The sequence below is a fragment of the Taurulus bubalis genome (genome assembly GCF_910589615.1).
Source record: "Taurulus bubalis genome assembly, chromosome: 18".
NCBI classification, from domain to species: Eukaryota; Metazoa; Chordata; class Actinopteri; order Perciformes; family Cottidae; genus Taurulus; species Taurulus bubalis.
In genome coordinates this window covers 2,310,103-2,330,102 of record NC_136606.1, presented here as the reverse complement: position 1 = coordinate 2,330,102, position 20,000 = coordinate 2,310,103, and the positions used below count along the sequence as shown (strand labels likewise).

Genomic DNA, 20,000 nt, shown 5'->3' with positions numbered 1-20,000 from the left:
AAAAAATACAAAATAAAGCACAGAACACAAAAAACAAAGATGGACGTTGTGGAAAAACATGTTTGCACTGAACTGACCGTGAGGTCTCAGATGTCCCAGCTTCCCAGGAGCACCTGAATGCACCACAGCAGCAGACTATTAAACTCACTTGTTTTCCACCTGAAGTTCATCGACACATCGCTGCTTTAAAAATGTTTAAAAATAAAACTCATTGGAAAAATAATACAAATACTGGCTTTGCCCTTCAAATGGGCTACTTTGGCGTCCATGTTTTTAGTTTTTCCCCACCATCTGCTGCTTGAAACACTTAATGGAGGCTGGTAATAAATGATAATATACTGAGATCTATTAAAATAAACCCGTTCATTCAGGAATGGGAGAAAGGCGACAGGAAGTATTTCAGAATAAAAAGCAGCCGACGTGAAGCTGCAGGAGGAACACCGGATATTTACACACGCATGCATCGACTCAAACACCAACGAAGAAGAACAAACAGCGCTAACGCAGACTTCTTTTACAACCTGGGTCTTATTTAAAGTCATTTTCAGTGGACCAGAAACACCCAAACGTTCAGCTTCAACATCATAAACTGATGAAAAACGAAACATTAGAAGACGTTTTTCTGATTCCGAGATAATCGATTAAGTAATTATCTACGCGTGATCAGAAGACGTCGCACTGTTCCTTTAAATGAGAAGAAGAAAAAAGACCCAGTTGTGAAAAAGACCCCAAACTGTGTTTGTTCCTCGCTGACGTTACACGTTACAAACCGCTCGAGGCAAATCTGGAAACCAAAAGTCCAAAGTTCAGTTCAAAGATGCATAAACGTCAGAGCGGTTCTGACGAAGACGAAGAGGAAGAGGAAGCCGCCGAGCTGCTTTTCACCCCCGAGAGCACGAAGCGTGTCAGAAGTCGGAGTCGTCTGTGGCGGAGTTGTCGGCGTTGTCGGCGCCGCCGAGCGTCTGCGGGCCGTTTCCTCCCGACTCTCGCAGCAGCTTCTCCTGCAGCTCCTGCTGCTGCAGCTGCAGCTTCTTCGTCTTCTTGTCGTCGTTGCGGATGTGCACCGTCAGCCCCCGCTCCGTCATCTCGTAGATCTGACACCGGGCGCAGAAGTACGGCGACACGCCGACGTGCCGGAACTGGTCGGCCAGGTACGACGCCAGCGAGCCGAATCCTTTGCGGCAGATGTCGCAGCGCGGCACGACGCCCGGGTGCTCCTGCGTCAGGTGCCTCCTCAGGCCCAGCCGGGTCCCGCGGTACCCGGGCGCCGCCGCCACCTCGCACAGCGGGCAGGTGAACACGGCGCGGCGGTTGGCGTGCCGCTTGGTGTGGGCGTCCAGCTCCAGCTGCGAGCGCACCGGCTGCTCGCACATGGAGCAGAAGAAGGTCTTGTTGGCCTCCTGCAGGTGCATGTGCTTCATGTGCACCGCCAGGCCGGACGCCCGCTGGAAGGAGCGGCCGGGCGGCGGGCACAGCGTGCACACCAGCTCCGGCGCCTCCGGGGCCGCGGCGGCGAAGGCGGGGTAGTCCACGCCGAGCTCCATTAGGCGCTGGTTGCTCACGAGCCGCTGATGCTCCTTCCTCGCCTCCTCTTCCTCCTCCTCCGCCAGGCGCTTCCTCTTCTGCCGGACGCTGAGCGGCTTGCCGGTCGGCGACGGAGCTCCGGCGCTCTCGGGCGCCGCCTTCTTGGCCGGGAGCGACCGGTCCACGGACATCGTGAACTGGTAGCTCTCGCCCTCCTCTTCGGGGTTCGAGTACTCGATGACGTAAACGCTGTCCTCCTCCTCTTCCTCCTCTTCCTCCGGCACAGAGTACTCCATCTCGTAGCACGCCGCCGCCGCCGCTTTCCCCTTCCCGCCGCCGTGAGACCGCTCCTCCGCGATGTGCGTGTCGTCGATCCTCACCACCGTGATCTGGTCCATCCCGCCGGCGGCGGCCCAGTTTCCGCTCCCCGACCCGACGGAGGACGGCGCCGCTTTGCCGCCGGACCCGACTCCGACCGCCGGGCTCTCAGCGGACGTCTGCACACGAGAAACACAGAAACACATTGATATATATTGTGAACTTTCCTTTGTGTTCTATAGTTTTAAGGCTTTTCACAATAAAAAAAAAAACACTCAAATAATTGTTTCCACATATATTTATACTATTCTGTATGTATAATACTTCAGTTACTGTGGATTCTGTACCGTTTATTTTTATTATTACTTATTTATAATACTTGTTTTGATATTTTTTACTATGTCTTTACCTTTTGCTGCTGTAATCCTGTAAATAAATAAACTATACTACCGGCAATGTTTCAGTTACTAATATTATTTATTAGTATTTATATTATGTTCGGTTATTGTTTGTATTTCTCTGTTTTAAATTGATTTGCTGAAGGTGGATAGATTAATACTATACAGTATTTAATTAGACATATTGTGATATGATACTCGGATGTATATATATATATATATATATATAAATAAATAAGTCAAACTTATATAAAATACATGTATATTAAAAAGTCCTGAATTAAAATGTTTACTTTGTTTATGTTGTACATAGTAAACATTGTAGTATAATCATTGACGCATGAGAATGTTGCAGCTCATTTTAATTACTTCATAGTGTATAAAGTACACTGTAAAGTAAAGCTGGGTAGTTTAATCTAATATATTAAATCATGATCTACATATAGATATATTGATATATATGTATATATAAAACATGTTCACTCACCATGAAGTCGGACATCACAAAGCGCTGCTAGAGGACGAGCCTGCAACTTTCCCGCCGGAAGGAACGATATTCTTCGACTCTTTGCCGCGTGGCTGTGTTGTGGTTGAACACGAGAAGCAGAAACTCGACGAGACCTGAGAAAGAGAAGCTGGTGAAGCTCTGCTCGCCGCAGGAGGAGGAGGAGGAGGTCTCGACTAGCGCCTCAGCTAACCCCAAAATGTCTATTTTCCTTTCTGGGGAAGTAAACACGTGAACGGTGCAGCGGAGTGACTTCCGCCCTCTGGTGGCGCGGAGGGATACAGCGCTGCGCTCCTACGCCCTCTGGTGGCGCGGAGCGGTAAAGCGCTGCGCTCCTACGCCCTCTGGTGGCGCGGAGCGGTAAAGCGCTGCACTGATAAAATACTGTGATACTATTCTTTTGAGTTCAGTGTTGGAATGTGACTTAGTACATTTACTGAAGTAAAAAGTTTCACATACATAAGTTAACTTATAAATTCTCATTTCATTCTGATTAAACTACCCAGCAGTATATTAATGAATTACAATTAACTCCACCTTTACCAACGGCAAGTATATCACCTCTGGCCAAATCCATCACACAACTATAACCCCGTGAGACTTTTTGTTTGGTTACATCTTTGCACTATTGTTAGTTAATTTAATATTATTCTATTCTATTACATGTTTGAATATATTGTGCATTTGTTATATTTAATATTGCTTACCTGTATGTATAAATGCTGCTGTAGCAAAAGTGGTGAACACATAAATGCATCATTTATTTATAATATTATAATATACTATACATTATTCTGACATGCGCCATTCTGCATAATGATTCATTTTACTTTCTCTAGTTTAAGAATATTCACATGCTAAAACTTTTGGGATTTTCTTCAGTAGTGGAAGATTCAGATCATTTACTTTGGTAAAAGTACCAAGACAATATTATTTTACTTTTCCAATGTATATATTCTGATGCTTCATGGTTTGATTGCCCAAAGTTTCTTTAACTTTTCTTAAAAACACCTAGTTTATGGATGGGTCACAAACAGCAAAGATGACTTCCAGGTAAATACCATTTTTATTCTTGAGAACATTTATGTCCAAAAGTGAAACCTAGGTTTAGTGTATTTTGTAATGAGTTGTTATTTTCTTGTTTAAAAGACCTTAAAAATAAAATTATGTTTTTTGTTTTTAGCATCATTGAAGAATATGCTTTAAAAAAAGATGCCTTTGTATTCTATTTATTTATATTTTTTCATGAGAAATTGTAAAAAAAAGAAAAGAAAAAAGGCCATTGTCTCTGTAACAATCGCCTATAACAATAAAGCATTGTGGTTTTGAATGCCTCAGCAGGCGCATGCGCAAACCGGCAGAGCGTATTAGCAGTGACTAGCTAGTTTCTCGTAGCGTTCAGTCCATTTAGAGCCGACTGTTGTGCCGTTTTTGTGGATCCGTGAGTCGTTTCTACCGAGCGGAACTAACGTGACCGAGGCGTGAGAAGAATATGCCCAAAAATAAAGGCGAGTAAAGGAGGTCAGACGGGTTTTTCGGTGTTAATTGTCCGTTTTCGAGCGCGACGTTAAAACGCACGCAGTGAAAACGTGACACCCGGCCAGCTAACACTAGTTTAGCTGGCCGGTTTAACACTCGGTTTTATTTTTTTTATTTATCTTTTAATTACACAAATTAAAAATGATTTACTCGGTTAGATGCGCCTGTGTGTAACTTAATCACTCAATTTAAATTCGGCTCTGGTAATAAAGAAGTTACGTTAAGATAATTAATGATTTTAAACACTTTTGTGCCTGTTAGCTAGCTAACATGCTAGCTGACACAGCTAGCTAGCTAGTCGCTGTTTAAACCCCACCCCGGGGTGCCCCGTGACATCTGGGACTTTGATTTCACTTCAATGAATCCCCGATAACGCAAAGTAACCAAGTGCTTGTTATTAAACTTTTTTTAAGATCTAATTTGAACGTAATGTCCCTTAGATGAGCTAACAAGCGGCTAACTAGCCGCTAACGGACACGTTAGCTGCTCTTCTACCGGCAATCTTGTTCAGATCCTTTAAAAATGCTAAATACTCGAGTACAAGCATGATAAATGTTGCTTTTAATGTCTAAATAAAATAGAAAAATGTCCCATGAGACTGTCATTATGTTATATAGTATGTAAATGATTGGATAAATAAGATTTCATTCATATTCATGTGTATTTCTATTTGTTTAGCTCTTATCTATCAGTTGCCACTATTTTATGCTATTGTTTGTATTTTGTGTTAAATAGTTTTACTAAAGAGAGAACTATTTATACCGAACAGCCTTTGATTAAACATAATTATGTAAGAAAGTAGATATAATGCTTAAAAACGCATGTTAAAGGTAATACAATGAAGTAATATGCAGTAGTGGAGGAAGTGTTCAGATCCTTTTACTTTATTTATTTAGTAAAGGTACCAACACCATGCTGTACGAGTATCTGAGTATAATCAGGGAAATGTACTGTGACTGTTATAGTATTATATATTCTATCATTTCATGATTATTACCCTAGTATTCATGTAAATCAGGATTGTACTCTTATAGTTTGAGGTGGAGCTCACTCTGAACTATTAACTAATACAACTTTTCATTAATTCATCTTATTGTTTTCTACATTAATCAAATGGTTTTTCAGTTTAGGTTCCAGCTGTACTTCTATAAACTATGAAGTACTTTAATTTATGACGAGCACCATCTTACACGCGCTTAATATATTTTGTATGAATAAATCATTATTTATTTTGAGAAAAAAAAGTTGTCGCTAATTACAGTACTTGAGTAAATATCTGTGTTTATGTTCGGCCACATTATAATTGAGTAACTCTGTGAATTAACACCAGTGTTCCCGTCTGTGTTTCACAGGAAAGGGAGGAAAGAATCGTCGACGTGGAAAGAACGAGAATGAGTCTGAGAAGAGAGAGCTGGTGTTCAAGGAGGACGGACAGGGTGAGTTCTGGTTCTGGTTCCAGCATCTGTTTGTGACTCTTGGGATATTCTTCTGGTTGGTAGATAAATAATCATTTCCATGAGCGAATAACTGAGAAATGCAGAGAAATCTTCACCTTTTTTAATTGAGCTTAAACTCATTCAACATAAATTGGCAGCATTTTCATAACAAGTTAACGTCGTCTAGTTACTCAGATAAAACAAGCGGCAATAAACTCGAAGACGTCTGCTTTGTGAAGTTGTGTTGAGCATCTTTTCATCGACTAAACAATGAATTAGTTATTAATTTATAGTAAACGATGGTTTGTTTTTAGACTGTAGGGCTGCAACTGTTCCTATAAACATCAAACTGGTTATTGTTCATATTTCTGTTGGATTTAATTCCAGCTGCAGGTTTTAGTGTTAAATACAAATCAGAAGCTTAAAGGAAGAGTTTGCAATTCATAAGAGCCTCTTAGAAAATATTAATGTGACACTTTTACTGGGAATGTCCGCGTCGTCTTGTCAAGGAAGTTAAACATTTAATTTTGAAGTAAATCCAGTGACTTGTTTCATTGAGCAGCACCGATGTGTCTCTCGCTTTGCGGGAGAGATTTTCAAATATTTAAATAGGCTCCTCCTTCACTGTTGTCCTCGTACGTTTATAGAAGCATCCTGTTCCCTTTGACCTTCATCCTGCTCTTTAATGTCAAATTATATTTCCAGAGTCACAGAATAACATTGGTATACGTTAAAGCGTTGCTCTGTTAATACGACTAATGTTTAAAAGTTATATTTTAAACCAGGATGTCCGACCAGGTCACCGGTCTTTTTCCTTTTTTATATACATACATGTGACATTTACTGCTCGTTTTGCCCTAAAACTTTAAAACATTATTGTGTCTTATGTATTAAACACAGCAGGAAAACCTTGTTAACTATCTATTTAGTTGTTTAAACATGTAAGCACCTCCTCGTGCCGCCCTGGTGAAACAGAAACCTCTGCCGCTCTAACGCCCCTCTGCTCCTCAGAGTACGCTCAGGTGATCAAGATGCTGGGGAACGGCCGGCTGGAGGCCATGTGCTTCGACGGGACCAAGCGGCTCTGCCACATCAGAGGAAAACTCCGGAAAAAGGTGAGAGAGCCAAAGCCCCCTTTGACCGGCACACACAGGGAAACCTCCCGACGTAATGCTGAGTCTGCGTTTTCTCTATGAGTCCGTCAGCCGGCGTTCATGTGGCAGCGTGGACTCAATTGTGTGTGTGTGTGTGTGTGTGTGTGTGTGTGTGTGTGTGTGTGTGTGTGTGTGTGTCACAAAGTGCAGTGCAGCACTTTAGTAGCACTTAAATGGCTCTTTACTGATAGCACTTTGTGTTTTGGCCTTCTTGAAGAAATTATACTTTCTTGATTCTTGTTGGTCTGAGTTTGTCCTCATGGTTGATGCACTCATTGTGAGTCCAGGGTTCTTACGCTCATGGAGTTTTAAAAAGGTTATTTCCAGGCCTGATAAAGTCCTTGAAAAAAATAAAATCCCCAAAGTTTAGTAAATGTGTTATATTCATGTGTTCATGACGTTCATTTATGCTGAGTTTGAAATAATGAATATGCTTTTAAAAGAAAGACTCAAAATATAAGCAGGCATACATACAGGCATCTATATAAATGTTTATTCTTTTAATTAAACTATTGTCTCATTCATTTGAGTCATTTAAGGTTTACTGTATGCTTTGTGTTCTCATTGTTAGTTTAAATACTACATTTACTCACTTTTTACTGTTTACACCCAGATTTCACTAAATGTTTGTCATGGACATTTGGTTTAAAGTCATGGAAAAGAAATGTAAAGTGCGTTGCTGGATAATCTCTCGTCTCTGTTCTGCAGGTGTGGATCAACACGTCGGACATCATCCTGGTCGGATTGAGGGACTACCAGGTGCGTTGTCGCTCTACACGAAAGTTCAAAACGTTTTGGTGTGAACGCAGAATAAGAGACGAGCGAGCAGCAACGCTTCTGCAGCCGTATTTTCATTAGTAGTATTTTCTATTAAATCTCAGCACAAAAACACTCTTTAAATAATTTCAATTTTATTTAATATTTAATTTGATTTCGGTCTTTCTCGCCGTTCTTTTAAAGCTCTTATTATTTAGACGTCGTCTTTATAGCTCAAAATAAATGACCGTTCTAGTTGTTTTATGTCAGGATTCTGGTTTTGATAACTGTCCATTTAAACATTTTCCTCTAACTGGTTTCAGGACAACAAAGCCGACGTCATCCTGAAGTACAACGCAGACGAGGCTCGCAGCCTGAAGGCGTACGGCGAGCTGCCTGAGCACGGTGAGTCAGCCGAGGCGTTGTGCTTATGAACACATGAGGCTGCAGCTCCTGAGTGGTTAATATGACGGCGTAATCAAGTTTAGTTTAGGTATTAATGAAGTATTTCCTTCTCGCAGCCAAAATCAACGAGACAGACACCTTCGGGCCCGGAGACGACGACGAGATCCAGTTTGATGACATTGGCGACGACGACGAGGACATTGATGACGTGAGCGTCTTTTACCTTCTTCTTCTTGTGTCTGTTCTTCTTCTGCAGGAGTTTATTTCTTATAAACCACACTTTAAGAAGTTAAATGTGCTCTAAACTCCCTAAAAACATGTTAAATTGGACACTTTTTTAAATTTAAATCAACACTTTCTGACAAGAATGAGTGAAGTTAATAATTCTTCTTCTATATAGTGAAAGTATTATCTTATCGCCCGATGCAGATGGTCATTGGTGTTTTATTTAGTTCATCCCAAAAATAGTTTCAACCGCTCTGAAGTCACTTTATAGCATCAGAAACTATAAATGTGAGCCTTTTACTTTGAAAATCATCTATAGTACTTATTTATATTTTTTTATTTTCATCTCTAATATGTTTTATGTTCATGTGAAAACATCTCCATCAAACTGTTTCTCACCAAAAACTACATTTGACTAGATTCCCTTCTCCCAGTACTCATTTTTACTTAATGGAGCTTGAACGCACCGTAATGCAACTCAACAGAAACCTCCGTTAGCGAATCAGCGTAATATGTAATATATGATATATTGATAATGTAAGAGTACTAGAACTACTACAAAGTATTGCTTACATACGGTGATTAAAAAAGAAGATAAATATATAAACAAATACAAATAAAGGTGTAAATGTTTTCTCTCTTCCAGATCTGAAGACTTGCTGCTGGAGGATTTTACTAGAGAAGCTCGACATGCCGCACCGATGATGATGATGATTTTTTTTATTAAGATCAGCCAATCCAATACAGTCAATTAAAACGTTTCAATTTATTCCAGTTCGTTACCATCAGCAGACGTCTTTGTTGTTGTTTTTGAGGGGAGTTTATTGTTGACATGAATGAAAACGAGACCGTCGATGTGGAACGTTTGCGGTTCGGAGGCTGATCAGCAGCATCGTGTTCAGGGAGAACATCTTCTAGATCTCTGCCTCTTTTTTTATTTTCATTTTTATTTTGCTTCCAACATCAACAAAACAGCAGATTTCCCATCTCATCCTCACTTTTCTTTTTCTTCTGTATTATCAAAGGAACTAACATCTACCGTGACTGCACAACATCGCACATCTTTTTAACAATGTATTTATATTCATTTCACTGTTGTGGAATTTAGCAACAAGTACAGAATCTCTGGGTTCGTCAATAAAAAGATAAACCATTTATTTTTTGGTGTTTAAGATGTTTATGAAAAACACTCGGCTCGGTATCTTTTCTCTTAACGTCATTATTCCACTAACTCATTTTTTGGGGGATTGAACCATGAAGCAGATTCCTCTCCTGGAAATAAACATAAGAAGAATCTAAATGTTCTCTTGGTTCCCTTTGTGTTTTTGTGGGTTCTGTTTTTTAACTCTTTGCTGCTCTGGACCAGCACAGGGTCCCTTACACACACACACACACACACACACACACACACACCGGTAACGACCTCAGATCTCACACCTCTGAAACTCTAGAAACCCAATTTCCAGATATAAGATATAAGTAGTAGTATATTTTTCTTCCTCTCTGGTCCCCTTTTGTTCCGTGAGGGGCCTGGGTGCGGGGGTGCACCTCAGTTTGGGGACCACCGCTCTAGACCACTTGGGGCTGTTGCTCTAGACCACTTGGGGCTGTTGCTCTAGACCACTTGGGGCTGTTGCTCTAGACCACATGGGGCTGTTGCTCTAGACCACATGGGGCTGTTGCTCTAGACCACTTGGGGCTGTTGCTCTAGACCACATGGGGCTGTTGCTCTAGACCACATGGGGCTGTTGCTCTAGACCACTTGGGGCTGTTGCTCTAGACCACATGGGGCTGTTGCTCTAGACCACATGGGGCTGTTGCTCTAGACCACTTGGGGCTGTTGCTCTAGACCACTTGGGGCTGTTGCTCTAGACCACTTGGGGCTGTTGCTCTAGACCACATGGGGCTGTAACCCTGAAATGGTAGAAAGGAAAACAAACTGTACTGTGGAGTCTGAAGGGTTTCTAATAAAGATCTGAGCTCTTCTGGAGCAGCTTCCCTCGCCGGCCTGAAGGGGGCGCTGTCGAGCCGGAGTGAGAAGCTGAAGCTGCCTCGTGCCCTTCAGAGCGTCCGGGGCCCCTGGGGGCCGCTGGAGCACAGTGTGTCCGACCCGATGCTATTTCTGTCTTTAGAGGGAAGACGTTACAAACCTCCAGCCGGACCCGTGTGACCCTCCGTTCCTGTGCTTTCCCCTTTCTCTCGCCTTGTAATGGCAGATTTGTTTATTTTATATACATTTATTTTAAAATGTATTTTTACATTCATTTATATATATTTTTTAGCTTTTCTTTTAATATATATTTGTTATACTTAATTATACATGTGTACTAGTTTCTTTTCCCAAAGCATGCACACTTTTTTTCTATATACATATTTTTATTATATTTTTCATTTTCTATATATATTTTTTACATATATATTTATATTTACTCTAGGTTCTTGGAGTTCTGCTACTTCCCAGTTGATTTCTCACATTAAGACAATTAGTTTTTGTATTAAAGGTTTTCTGAAATGTTTTACTTTTAAAAACAACAATAAACTGATAATAAATCACTAGTATCTCAACCAACAAGAACAATTAATGATGCATTCATTAATGCAGAAGTCTCATCTCATACTAAATGATATTATTAGATATTCACATAAGGGGGATTTTTTTATATTAATAAATAATTTCTGCAAAATAATAATACATATTTTGTGTAGTTATTTTTAGAGCTTTCATCTGACGTGACCGCCTGTGTGTGTGTGTGTGTGTGTGTGTGTGTGTGTGTGTGTGTGTGTGTGTGACCCATATTGCTCGTCAACAGCAGCCTGCCTCAGTTTGCTTTAAAGGATGACGTAACTCGTAACTCAGCCTGGCACGTGCGCTCCGTCACATCTAAAGGAACGGCGCCGGATGGAGGCACGTGAGAGAGAGAGAGAGAGAGAGAGAGAGAGAGAGAGAGAGAGAGAGAGAGAGAGGCGAGAGACTGGGATAGGGAGAGAGAGAGAGACAACAAAAATAAGGCATATGAATATTCAATAAAACGTTTTTTTTTTTTTTATTTAACATTTAGTTTGTCTGAAATACCTCATTTTAAAATCTATGTCATACATGGATAACACATTTAAAAAAACAAGGTGACAAGCATGAACAATAAAACTATTACTTGTAATTTTACTTCCGCCATCTTCTTGAGCAGCTGGTTGCTAGGCGACGCATAACGGGCGTAAGTGGTGAGTTGTTTTTTTTTGGGGCGCATTGATATGTAAATTAGCCAACTGTGAGTGAAGCGGTTCACAGGTTTGTTTGTAGACATGTACGTCACCGCGACGAAACATTCCTTTAAGTGTATTCTCCTTGAGTAAATCATCTTTATTTATCTTTTCAGAAAACGAGAGATACATTAACATCCCCATATTAATTATGTTTTATTTGTTTAAATGTCTAACGGTATTTCTTAAGGTAGATAGAAAGTAGACCCAACCGTTTCTTCGCATACGGTCCTACCCCTCCTCCCTCCTCCCTCCTTCCTCCTTCCTCCCCTCTCCTCTCTCCTCTCTCCTAGCATCATATTGTCCTCCCTCTTTTCCCTGAGTCATTGTGGAGCACCGGCGGACCCTCTACGTCTCTGGCTCCCGTCAGGTCCGTCTGATGAACGCATTCGACGGCCGCTAGAAATGACCGAAGTGGCTCCGAGCTGCACCGACATGACAGGTGAGGAAAACCGTCATTGACTTTATGCCCATTAAATGTGCACGAAATGGGTCTTTTTTATTGTACTTGCACACAGAAGCACACATCTAGTTTTTAAGGAGAGAGACAAACCCTGAGACTAGCTATCTATGTATTTAAATATAGCAACGTTTTCCTTAATGTCATGCTGCGCTTTGCACTTCACATGTAACATAATAACGTCACCTCTGAGATGGGAAGCATCGAGCTTCCTGGTTCTTTAAATAGTGTGCATTGATCTGTTACTGCAGCATGAAGCCGCAGTGCACAGACACAACATATCACATGGCTGCATTCCAAACAGAATATAGCAGCCTCTACTGAACAATATTCATGTATAATATGTCTATACATATATATATATATATATATATATATATATATATATATATATATATATATATATATATATATATATATATATATATATACATATATACATATATATATAAGGGAGGTTTGAGTGCATGTAGTCAGATACAGTCTTGGTATGTGCTGCATAACATGTTATTTTTAATATCCCACACATGTTGTCATTTAGTGCTGAATGATGCTTCCTAAACGAGCCTCCTTCCTTCCTCATTGCAGCAGCTTCTTATGTCACATTCCTCATCAGCTAACACGGCCTTTAAATAACACAACATGTGATTCAGCTGGTTTATCTTTTTTTTTTGCATGTGATGTCATTTCTGAGTGAAGAGGAAGCACTTGGGACTTCAGATTTCCATGCATTAGCATATCTAATAAGTGTGTGAGCGTGTGAGCGTGTGTGTGTGTGTGTGTGTGTGTGTGTGTGTGTGTATGTGAAAATGCTTTAATGGCAGCTTTAAGAAATAGAAACATAACAGGAAGAAGGCCCAGGAGTCCTGCATTGACAGCTCACGCTGACCCCTGACCCCTGAGCCCGGGGGCAATATGGTGGCTGACTTGGACGCCATATTTATAGATATATTTCTTTTTTTGGCTATATTTTTGAAGCAGGACTCATGTCTGACTTTCTTCTCCCAAAAATTCCCAGCGCTGGCCCCGCCTCCCGCGCCGCTGAGCACCAGTAGGAACGCATCTCCTGCTCGATCACCGTCCAATCACAGCGGCCCGCCAGGTAAGACCTCCACTCACGCTGCTCCCTTTAACTGCTGCTGGGGTCTTCATCGTAGTTAACGAGCACATATTTATGGTGTTTCTGTATTTTTATTTATATTTTAATTACAGCTTATTATATTTTAAATGGCAACTGAACCTGAACGTATTCTGGTCTGACATCACATTCACAAACGGTGCGATATGAAAATACATTTACTTTAGTACCAATGGAAATATTTGAGGTACTTTACTTGAGTATTTCCATTTTGTACACCTTTACGCTACATCTCAGAGGTACATATTGTACTTTTTACGGTTCTATATCTTAGAGGTAAATATTGTACTTTTTTTTAGTATACTACATCTCAGAGGTACATATTGTACTTTTTACGGTTCTATATCTTAGAGGTAAATATTGTACTTTTTTTTAGTATACTACATCTCAGAGGTACATATTGTACTTTTTACGATACTACATCTCAGAGGTACATATTGTCTGTGATAAACTGAAGAATGAAGTGTTTCTTTATGTTGATGATGAATAATTGTGATAAACTGAAGGATGAAGTGTTTCTTTATGTGTGGATGCATGTTTATGATAAACTGAAGGATGAAGTGTTCATTTATGTGTTGATGAATGTTGATGATAAACTGAAGGATGAAGTGTTCCGTTATGTGTTGATGATGAATGTTGATGATAAACTGAAGGATGAAGTGTTCATTTATGTGTGGATGAATGTTTATGATCAACTGAAGGATGAAGTGTTCCATCGTGTGTTGATGATGAATATCTGTGATAAACTGAAGGATGAAGTGTTCATTTATGTGTTGATAATGATTGTTGATGATTAACTGAAGGATGAAGTGTTTCATCGTGTGTTGATGAATGTTGATAATAAACTGAAGGATGAAGTGTTCATTTATGTGTTGATAATGATTGTTGATGATAAACTGAAGGATGAAGTGTTCCAGTATGTGTTGATAATGAATGTCTGTGATAAACTGAAGGATGAAGTGTTCCTTTATGTGTGGATGAATGTTTATGATAAACTGAAGGATGAAGTGTCCCATTGTGTGTTGATGATGAATGTTGATGATAAACTGAAGGATGAAGTGTTCGTTTATATGTTGATGATGAATGTTTGTGATGAACTGAAGGATGAAGTGTTCCATTATGTGTTGATGATGAATGTCGATGATAAACTGAAGGATGAAATGTTTCTTTATGTGATGATGAATGTTGATGATAAACTGAAGGATGAAGTGTTTCTTTATGTGATGATGAATGTTGATGATAAACTGAAGGATGAAGTGTTCATTTATGTGATGATGAATGTTGATGATAAACTGAAGGATGAAGTGTTTCTTTATGTGATGATGAATGTTTGCGATAAACTGAAGGATGAAGTGGTATTTATGTGTTGATGATGAATGTTGACGATGAACTGAAGGATGAAGTGTTCCTTTATGTGTGGATGAATGTTTATGATAAACTGAAGGATGGAGTATTCCATTATGTGTGGATGAATGTTTATGATAAACTGAAGGATGAAGTGCTTCTTTATGTGATGATGAATGTTTATGATAAACTGAAGGATGAAGTGTTCCTTTATGTGGTGATGATGAATGTTGATGATAAACTGAAGGATGAAGTGTTCATTTATGTGTTGATGATGAATGTTGATGATAAACTGAAGGATGAAGTGTTCCATTGTGTGGTGATGATGAATGTTGATGATTAACTGAAGGATGAAGTGCTTCTTTATGTGATGATGAATGTTTATGATAAACTGAAGGATGAAGTGTTTCTTTATGTGTTGATGATGAATGTTAGTTATAAACTGAAGGATGAAGTGTTTATTTATGTGATGATGAATGTTAGTGATAAACTGAAGGATAAAGTTTTTCTTTATGTGTTGATGATGAATGTTACTGATAAACTGAAGGATGAAGTGTTCCATTATGTGTTGATGATGAATGTTTGTGATAAACTGAAGGATGAAGTGTTCCGTTATGTGTTCCATTATGTGTTGATGATGAATGTCTGTGATAAACTGAAGGATGAAGTGTTTCTTCATGTGATGATGAATGTTAGTGATAAACTGAAGGATGAAGTGTTTCTTTGTGTTGATGATGAATGTTACTGATAAACTGAAGGATGAAGTGTTTCTTTATGAGTTGATGATGAATTTTGATGATAAACTGAAGGATGAAGTGTTCCTTTATGTGTTGATGATGAATGTTACTGATAAACTGAAGGATGAAGCGTTTCTTTATGAGTTGATGAATGTTGATGATAAACTGAAGGATGAAGCGTTTCTTTATGTGATGATGAATGTTGATGATAAACTGAAGGATGAAGCGTTTCTTTATGTGATGATGAATGTTGATGATAAACTGAAGGATGAAGTGTTCCTTTATGTGATGATTAATGTTGATGATAAACTGAAGGATGAAGCGTTTCTTTATGAGTTGATGAATGTTGATGATAAACTGAAGGATGAAGCGTTTCTTTATGTGATGATGAATGTTGATGATAAACTGAAGGATGAAGTGTTTCTTTATGTGTTGATGATGAATGTTAGTTATAAACTGAAGGATGAAGTGTTTATTTATGTGATGATGAATGTTAGTGATAAACTGAAGGATGAAGTGTTCCTTTATGTGTTGATGATGAATGTTAGTGATAAACTGAAGGATGAAGTGTTCCTTTATGAGTTGACGTTAAAGAAGCTCCTGTGTGTTCAGAGGTGCAGGAGGCGCTGCGGGATAAGGACCGCCGCGCGCAGCAGCAGCTGGATCGCTGCGCCGAGGAGCGAGGGAGGAAGATGGAGGTGCAGAAGAGGAAGGAGCTGCAGCGCCGGGCGGCCGCCGGGGAGAAGAGGCGGCAGCAGCATGAGGCAGAAAAGGTCAGAGGTCACGGCGCGTTGACGATGCATTCACTGCATGTTGGAGGAAGCTGACACAGTCGTGTTAAATGTTCTGACTTTAGACTCTAGAAGTTTTTTTATTGTTTTTTTTATTGTTTTTTCAACAAAGGCTGTTTTAACCAAAAATAGATTAAATAAAAAATACTGTCATGGAAATATATGATAAATAAACTAAATAATGTTCCATTATTACACAATAAACAATAACTAAAACTGTAAATCAAAACTTTTGTTTTTATTCACTTTGACTAACAACTGATTTGACTTTAATATATAAAGATCATGATCATAGAATATAACTTTGATAAAAAATACAAAATTATCACACCAGGCCCAACTTATTTATACACAAATCAAAATAGACAGGAGCTCGAGTGACTTTCTGTCGTCCGACCGGTCGTGTGCGTTCACCTGAAACACCACGAGGGGCTGTTAGACCGAGTTTAACCGCCTGCCCAAGAAACAGAACAACACGGAGAGAATACTTTCAATAAATATATATATATATATATATAGATATAGATATAACCATCACAACCAACCACCACGTGGTTAATGTGTGCAGCCTTTTATATAGCAATCATACAAATAAACCTCAGTCAATGTTTTGGTGCCCCGAACTCGTATTAAAACCTTCTTATATACTTTATTGTAATGTTTCTTTCTTCATCTTCCAGACAATAGTTTACTTCACACTTTATTGCACATTTTTATACAAGTTAAAATTATTAAATGATAGGAAATAACTTAGTGACACAAAACCACACTAAATAAATAATAAATAAGCTTCTATACAACCAGAGGAGTCAGGAGAGAGAATGCAGCTTTAACACATTAATCATATACTTCTATACAACCAGAGGAGTCAGGAGAGAGAATGCAGCTTTAACACATGAAGCATAGACTTCTATACAACCAGAGGAGTCTCCCTCTGGTGGTCAGGAGAGAGAATGCAGCTTTAACACATGAAGCATAGACTTCTATACAACCAGAGGAGTCACCCCCCTGGTGGTCAGTAGAGAGAATGCAGCTTTAACACATGAAGCATATACTTCTATACAACCAGAGAAGTCAGGAGAGATAATGCATAGAATGCTTCTATACAACAGAAGAAAAGCATTACAAAGTAAATGGTGATTTTGGGTGAAATCAGATTGTGTCGTTCGTGGTGAGTCTTTGTTTTCTGATGAAGTCATTAATGCAGCAGCCTGAAACAGGAATAACACTCATGTGGGCGTCACTTGGCTGAGAACCATTGACTCATATTATTCTCATTCAGCACCAATTATCTGCAGCAACCCTTTCAGCTCCATTAGGCGCCTGTTGGAACGCCGAGCAGCACACGAAGGGTTAACAAGCCCTCCGGTCAGCGCTCTGGTCCTCAGAGAGTTACAGACGCCGGCTGCATTGAGTTGAAGGCCCTGCTTGCATGCTAACAGCTCATATGCATAACTCAGTGACATGGTGATGGGTCAGCCTCATGGGGCGATGACATCATCACCGTCAGCGCATCGCAGGTTCTGTTTACCGGAAACAGACGGTCGATATATTGAGATCTTCACATGCAAAATATGATTTAGATGCAAAATATTATTTAGATGTCGATTTAATGGTTTATTGAAAACATCAAATCACAAACCCAAAATATATTGAGTATACAATGATATATTTGGCATTTTGTTCTTTGATAAATTACTTCAAAATGTAAAAAACGTGTATGTACTTCTGTGTACTACAGTATACTGTGTACTACAGTATTCTGTGTACCACAGTATACAGCTGTGTACTACAGTATACAGCTGTGTACTACAGTATTCTGTGTACTACAGTATACAGCTGTGTACTACAGTATACAGCTGTGTACTACAGTATTCTGTGTACTACAGTATACAGCTGTGTAATACAGTATACAGCTGTGTACTACAGTATTCTGTGTACTACAGTATACTGTGTACTACAGTATACAGCTGTGTACTACAGTATACAGCTGTGTACTACAGTATACAGCTGTGTACTACAGTATTCTGTGTACTACAGTATACAGCTGTGTACTACAGTATTCTGTGTACTACAGTATACAGCTGTGTACTACAGTATACAGCTGTGTACTACAGTATACAGCTGTGTACTACAGTATTCTGTGTACTACAGTATACAGCTGTGTACTACAGTATTCTGTGTACTACAGTATACAGCTGTGTACTACAGTATACAGCTGTGTACTACAGTATTCTGTGTACTACAGTATACAGCTGTGTACTACAGTATACAGCTGTGTACTACAGTATACAGCTGTGTACTACAGTATTCTGTGTACTACAGTATACAGCTGTGTACTCTGCAGAGCGCCACAGTGACTGGAGCAGCTGCAGCTAACGAACATCGTCATCATTGATTAATCGGCAGATTATTTCCTGGATTAGTTCATTGTTGTGTCAGTTAACACAAAGAAATGTAAAACAAGTTATAAAAATGCAAATCACAATTTCTCCCAAACGCCTCTTATGAATAGAATAAATCACAGATTAAATACCAACACGTTCTCATAGAAATGCAGAAACATAAATGTAAATGACTCTGCTGTATTCAGCTCATCCATCCTGCTGATGATCTTCATATTTATCTTTATATTTATCTTCAGTATATCTGGATCCCCCCTCACACAATACTGTTGGCTCTTTTTAATTCCCTCTTCACTTTGAACTCCTCCCTCTTGCAGTTTGTGCGTGACTCTGCATGCATCTTCAGCAATCTATATATATATATGTATATATATATATATATATATATATATATATATATATATATATGTATATATATATATATATATAAAAACTGCTGTCTGCATACAAACATCGCCACATTATTGGAAGTTGAAGAACCAGAATGGGATGTGGTTGTAAATGAAAAGCAGGAAGAGAAGGAGAGTAGTCTGTGATCGACCAGGACAGATAAGGAAATGATAAACTACTCAATAAATAAACAAATAATAAGATACATATATAATATATATACATATAAACCCAAACAAATAGTAAGTACATTTATATTTTCTCTATATAATTTAATGAACACTAAATATTCTGTAGCAATAAGTCACAAAAACACTTAAATGTCCAAATAAGAACAATATAGATTAGACAACCGGTGTGAAAGTGATTATTTTAGAATGTTAAAACACATATTTATCTATAAAAAATGCTTTTTATTATTTTACACTGTTTTCACAACGTCTCTTGAATAGCAAAACGACAGGTGATTTTAGAGGAAACAAAGATGGTGGAGACTATATAATGAATACGTTTTATTATTTTATTTAATTCATTATTTTATTATTTATAATTTTTTATTTTTCAGCTAATATATGTGTATTTTTATTTGTGTATTTTACAGTATTTTATACTGTGTTATAGTATTATTGTACTGTGTTGTAGTATATCATATAGTATACTATACGGTGCTATAGTATATTATACTGTGTTAAAGTATATTATAAAGTATATTATACGGTGTTATAGTACATTATACTGTGTTGTAGTATATTATATTATACGGTGTTATAGTATATTATACGGTGTTATAGTATATTATACGGCGTTATAGTATATTATACTGTGTTCTAGTATATTATATATTATATTATACGGTGTAATAGTATATTATACTGTGTTCTAGTATATTATATATTATATTATACGGTGTAATAGTATATTATACTTTGTTCTAGTATATTATATAGTACATTATACTGTGTTATAGTACATTATACTGTGTTATAGTATATTATACGGTGTTATAGTATATTCTATAGTATATTATACTGTGTTATAGTACATTATACTGTGTTATAGTACATTATACTGTGTTATAGTATGTTATACGGTGTTATAGTATATTCTATAGTATATTATACTGTGTTATAGTACATTATGCTGTGTTATAGTACATTATACTGTGTTATAGTATGTTATACGGTGCTATAGTATATTATATAGTATATTATACTGTG

At 38.6% G+C, this 20,000-nt stretch overlaps 2 protein-coding genes across 2 annotated transcripts in view; both read left to right on the top strand.

Moving 5' to 3' along the window:
- Positions 1 to 4,125: 4,125 nt before the first annotated feature.
- On the top strand, positions 4,126 to 9,564 carry eif1axb (eukaryotic translation initiation factor 1A X-linked b). Its single transcript, XM_079233947.1, has 7 exons — positions 4,126 to 4,253; positions 5,637 to 5,720; positions 6,732 to 6,835; positions 7,583 to 7,633; positions 7,954 to 8,035; positions 8,152 to 8,243; positions 8,907 to 9,564. The coding sequence occupies exons 1-7, from the start codon at positions 4,238 to 4,240 to the stop codon at positions 8,910 to 8,912; spliced, it is 435 nt and encodes a 144-aa protein (XP_079090073.1). The 5' UTR covers positions 4,126 to 4,237; the 3' UTR covers positions 8,913 to 9,564.
- Positions 9,565 to 11,923: 2,359 nt separating this feature from the next.
- map7d2b (MAP7 domain containing 2b) overlaps positions 11,924 to 20,000 on the top strand; it is a gene marked incomplete at both ends in the record, with an annotated part of 25,520 nt that continues 17,443 nt past the window's right edge. The window contains 3 exons of the mRNA XM_079234184.1: positions 11,924 to 11,960; positions 12,997 to 13,080; positions 15,810 to 15,970. Of these exons, the coding sequence (XP_079090310.1) occupies positions 11,924 to 11,960; positions 12,997 to 13,080; positions 15,810 to 15,970 (282 nt within the window). The remainder of the gene's footprint in view (positions 11,961 to 12,996; positions 13,081 to 15,809; positions 15,971 to 20,000) is intronic.